The sequence below is a fragment of the Hordeum vulgare genome, chromosome 3H (assembly GCF_904849725.1).
Source record: "Hordeum vulgare subsp. vulgare chromosome 3H, MorexV3_pseudomolecules_assembly, whole genome shotgun sequence".
Taxonomy (NCBI): Eukaryota; Viridiplantae; Streptophyta; class Magnoliopsida; order Poales; family Poaceae; genus Hordeum; species Hordeum vulgare.
The window spans coordinates 605,250,409-605,255,843 of record NC_058520.1 but is presented as its reverse complement, the minus strand read 5'-3'; the positions used below and the strand labels follow the sequence as shown (position 1 = coordinate 605,255,843).

At 43.7% G+C, this 5,435-nt stretch overlaps 1 protein-coding gene across 1 annotated transcript; it reads left to right on the top strand.

Annotated features, from left to right (window-relative positions):
- The first annotated feature begins 1,425 nt into the window (after window positions 1-1,425).
- LOC123441042 (E3 ubiquitin-protein ligase SINA-like 4) lies at window positions 1,426-2,976 on the top strand. Its single transcript, XM_045117568.1, has 2 exons — window positions 1,426-1,715; window positions 1,816-2,976. Exons 1-2 carry the CDS (start codon window positions 1,548-1,550, stop codon window positions 2,701-2,703), a joined length of 1,056 nt encoding a protein of 351 aa, XP_044973503.1. The 5' UTR covers window positions 1,426-1,547; the 3' UTR covers window positions 2,704-2,976.
- Window positions 2,977-5,435: the final 2,459 nt, after the last annotated feature.

Here is a 5,435-nt window from a genome sequence, read left to right as displayed (position 1 = left end):
AGAACATATTTTTGCACTATTGAATACATAATATAAGATTAGATTATATTTCTCTAGAGATGATTTTTACCCTCTCTCATAGTATATTATCATGAACTAATATTATTGATAAACTCTTATTACTGATAAATTGTACTACTTTAGTTACTACATTACCATCATTTCATATTATCATACCTAGTATCATCTTATTTATTAATGTGTACAATTTCAATCTGAATTTATGTATACAATTAATTTAATATTAAATCTTCACGCTTGTTTACACTACATCTCCATATTATAACATTGTACTACGACCACCACTTTCACCATTAATTATAGTGCCACATCAATATTTTTATATGATAATTCTATTGAAAAATGATATTATAACAGTCACTTTTTCTTATTATGTGTCAGGCACTACATCCGGGTTTATTAGACTCCATGTACTTTGGGTCAAGGTTTAAATACATATAGTTCCTCCGTGCAGAATTATTTTTTATATAAATGAATAAAAATGAATATGTTTAAATTTAAAATACATCTAGATACATCCATTCATTTGACACGTATTTTCGGACGAAGGGAGTATTTAACTAGCACATATTAATGCATGTCATCAAAATTTATGTTGTTGTATTCATATTTGAATGGATTTTTCATTATTATTATTACTACGTATAACTTATATTTTACTCCCCTGTACCTAAATGTATGACGTTTTGGCACAGGGAGTATAAGTTGAAATCATTGTGAAAATCCGACAAAAACACAAGGCTAGTAAATCAGGAGGGATCGAGTAGAAAAAGGGATGTGTCATGGTGGAGCATTGGGAGAGTCCCAAGAGTGAAAAGCTAAACTCACTGAAAAGTATTGATTAAAAAGAAGATTCACATGCCCACTTGCAGTAAGCAAGAAACACAAGGCCATTCGGCCAGTGATATACTTTCTCTGTTTCTAAGTATAAGTTTCATCTAAAGATTTCACTATCGATTACATGTGGATGTATATAAACAAACTTAATTATATAAATTCATTTACTTTGTTTTATATGTGCTCTCTCCGTTCTTAAATACAAGTCTTTTAAAATGTTTCATTGAAGGACTGCATATGCATGTATATAGACATATTTTAGAGTGTTGATTCATTCATTTTGCTTCGTATGTAGTCATTTAATGAAATCTTTTAAAAGACATATATTTAGAAACGGAAGGAGTAATTCATAGTAAAAAAATTATATTTAGAAACTGAAAAAGTATAATTAAAAACATATTTTGGTTCCCTAGTTGATTTTATTTTTTAGAGAGATAGTTGAAATTTTTGGGTGTGTTGAATTGAGTTGTTTAATGTTGAACTAGAAGTCACTAATATGGCACACGTAGTTTAACGCGACGGCGTGGCCTACGCATATTAGCCGAGGAGGTGTCCTTGTCCGCTCCACCCACTAGTCACATGCGTCCGGTTCCGGTCCCATTCCCACCTGAGTGCTCGACAACTGCTCTACTCACTGAATATTGAATCTTTGGAGGAAGGAGACGAGACGAGAGGAGAGGAGAGGACCGATGGGCCTCGGCGGCGGCGCCGGAGACGGGATCCTGGCCGTGATGCCGGTGGACGCCATCCCGCTCACGGAGCCTCAGATCGTCGCCGGCGGCAGGTCCGTCGGCCTGCCGGCGGACCTGCTCAACTGCCATAACTGCCGCTTCCCCCTCAAGCCCCCGATATTCAAGGTGAGATCTGCCTACCGGCCACCCCTCCTCCTCTTCTTCTCCAAGATTCCTTTTTTCCTATGGCGTGAGCGACCGCATCTGGTGTGAATCTTGACGGCAGTGCGACGCCGAGCACCTGGTCTGCTCCTCCTGCCGCGGCGTCCACGGCGAGGCCTGTGGGGGCCGCCCCGCCGTCCACTCCGCCCTCGCCGACCTCTTCGCGGCCTCCGCCACCGTGCCCTGCGGCTACGAGCTGTACGGGTGCGATGCCGGCGGCGTCGTGTACCACGAGGCCGCCGACCACCGGCGCGCGTGCCAGCACGCGCCCTGCTGCTGCCCGGACCGCGCCGGGGCGGCCGGCATCGGGGGCTGCGGCTTCGTGGGCTCCCGCCAGATGCTGCTCGACCACATCTCCGGCCCGGACCACTCGCGCCCCATCATCGTCGTCCGCTACGGCCAGCCGTGGAACCTCAGCCTGCCCCTCTCGCGCCGCTGGCACGTCCTCGTCGGCGAGGAGGACAAGGCGGTGGCCGTCGCCGCGGGCGCCGACCGGCACCGCAACCTGTTCCTCGTGTCCCTCGGCGAGCGCGGCGCCACCACGGCCGTGTCGCTGGTGTGCGTCAGGGCGGACGGCAAGGCGCCAGGCGCGCCGCAGTTCGCATGCAAGCTCGCCGTGGAGAGCGACGGCTGCAGGCTCACCCTGGAGTCGCCTCTGGTATGCAGCAGCTCCCTGTCCGTTGGCTTGCCAGGCGACGTCAAGTGCCTGCCGGTGCCCAAAGATTTTCTGTCCGGCGACAGTGTGCCCCTCAGCATCCACATCGAGAAGCTCCCGGCGACAGTGGCGCTGGCCTCGATTTCTCCGGCGGCCGCCACGCCTCCTCCTTGCCCGGCCGCCACCATCCCGCCTTCTCGTCGGTCCTCCGGCTCCTCTGACAACGTCGCAGTCAAGACGGTAATAACAGATCAGAGCTACAAGAAACGGAAATCTGCGAACCCAAGGAAGCTTTAGCCTTTAGGAGGGAGGACGATGATGGGGTGGACTGGAGTGTAGTGCCCGACTAGCAGTGCGCATAGCAATAAGCTATATTCTGTAATGTGCAATCAGTGTTCTGTTTCCTTAATCTGAAGGCCATGGTTTTAATCAAGTCTGAAATAACCAGACAGCTTGCATTCCTTTTGTTGAAGCAGGCCTGCACATCCTGTCTAGTACTGTTGTAGTGATGTACATATGTGCTGCTACAGTTTTAGCATTTTTAGTACTGTTAAGAAACTTGGTTACCTACATCTTTTCTTATCCTTTACATACTTGTCTCGGTTGAGTCTGGTTGACAAACAAATCAACATCCGCATCTTTTTTAACCCTTTGCATACTTGTTTTTGTTGAGCATATGCAAGCAAAAAACTATCATTTACATTTAATTTAATTTGCTTGTATATAGGCTGGCGTACGCATTTTTTGTTTGCCCGTTTAATTGCGTATATTGGCTTGACAGATGCAAGTGCGTGATGTTTGATTGCATACAAACAACATGATTAGGAGTTAACACCTACACATGACACATTAAGTTACGGTAGAGTTTTTGGCAGTGTGCTCAAGATGACGGCATCAGTGTAGGCCGAGGATGAGGTGACCGAGAGAAATGACGTCAGCAGGGGCGTCGAGCACAACAATGCAAATATTCAATAACATGTCAAATATTCAATAACACATGTAAAATATAAAAGGCAATTGTAATTAAGAATGAAACGCGGAAAGAGTTAGTGTGACAAAATACTTTAGGAAAAAAGGTGTAAAAAATCATGTCAAATATTCAATAACACATCTTAAAAGCTTAAAGAAAATATAAAGCCTGACAAGAATTGTTTTTTATGATGCGTCGAAGTGAAACAGAGAATTCTATTATAACTATGGATTATGATCATATATTTGTATACCCTTATGTCGATGATCAAGCGACAGAGGTAAATGTGCGTAAAAGCACTTAAAAGCACCACATTGCACAAATTGAATGCACCATAAATGTGTATGTAAACGAGGAAAATAGAGTAAGATGGCAGGAAAAGAATATACAATTTATGTGCGAGTCATCGAGGTTTTTATTTATTCTTAATGGTGTAACTATACACCCGGATTTGTTGAAAGATAAATAATAACGGACAAGGTGAGGTAAAAGGAGTGAAAGTAGGAAATATATATGAGTCGCATGCAAAAATCCTTTGAACACTTATTACACACAGAAAATCAATCTCATAATGGTTAATCAAGAGAACTAAATAACATATATATCAATGAAAAGTAGAATTAATAATAATAATAATAAAATATAATAGTAATAAGAACAACAACAAGAAAAAGATCTTCGCATAAAAAAGAAGAAGATGATGATGAAGAAGAAAAAGCCACATTCAAATGTTTATTCAAATCTCATTAAAATTAGAGGTAACTACACCCTCGGTCTTAGAACTTGCACTTGATGGTCACTTTGGTGCAGAAAGTTGCAAAATACGCGTTTATGGTCACTTAACTTGCAAAATGTGCAAATACAGTCATTATCTTCATACGCAGTTGTATCTGGCGACGCCAGCATGACATGGATCCGAAGTCAGTGACCAAGGCCTCCCCGCCAGGTGTGCGCGTGGTTACTTCGCATAAAACCCCTCAGGTTTGAGAAAGAATGTTGTTTTTCTGCTTCATTGCAATGTGTATCACTCGCAGGAAACCGGAGATCGCCCCATTTTTGATTCTTTGTATTATCTTGCATCACGCTACAGAAATTAAAGAGCGCTTGCACTACAACGGCAGTTCTACAGATTAATTGAAGCCAACATACAAAAATTAACTAAATATTAACCTCAGAGGCCTCTTGATCTAGTTGCATTGTCATATCATAAACCAAAGCATAACAAAACACAGTTTCATTCAGTGTGAACATTGACGAAACCAAAGAAAAATAAATTTGCAGAAGGCCTTGCCTACTACATCTTTACCCCAACTATAGGAGTAGTTCATTCATGAACTCAACGTAACCAAAAGTTCATTGATGAACTCTAACTTCTTTCGATGTAAACAAAAGTAAAAGAAAATCATGCAGCGGGGCAGCCATGTTGAGATAGAGTAGTCTGTGGTGCATTTTGGCTGAACAAATCCTCCTCTTCACCCCGCATGAATTGTGCTCTATCAATAGCTCCATCATCTCCAAACAAGAGACTGTAAAATCCAGGAGCAGTAGCTCTTGCTCCTCTGAGATCTCCAGCACCAGCATCACCTATTCCTCCTCCTCTTGCACCATTTCTTCCCCCGAATGTATCAGCAGCAGTTCTTCCTCCCCTTGCACCATTTCTTCCTCCTCCACCAGCGGTTCTTCCTCCTCTTGCACCATTACTTCCTCCCCTCCCAGCAGTTCTTCCTCATCTTGCAACATTTGTTGCTCCTCTCCATGCACTGATTCCCCCTCTTGCCTGTTTTTTCTTGGGTCTTGCTGTAGCTGCTGCTTGCTGACTTGACATAGATGCTTGCTCTCCACTTGAAGCTGTTGCTTGCTGGCTCCCCCCCCCCCCCCCCCCCTAGTCGTCGATGTTGTCACTCTGCCTTTTGGCATTGCTTCTCTAGCAGTTGCAATAAAGCTAGACTTTAGCAGGATCCCAAATTCCCTAGGGGGTGGGTACACTAGTAGAAAACAGGTCTTACGTTCGCCCCTTTAGTCCCGGTTTGGTTTTGGCCCGGGACTAATGTGACCATTA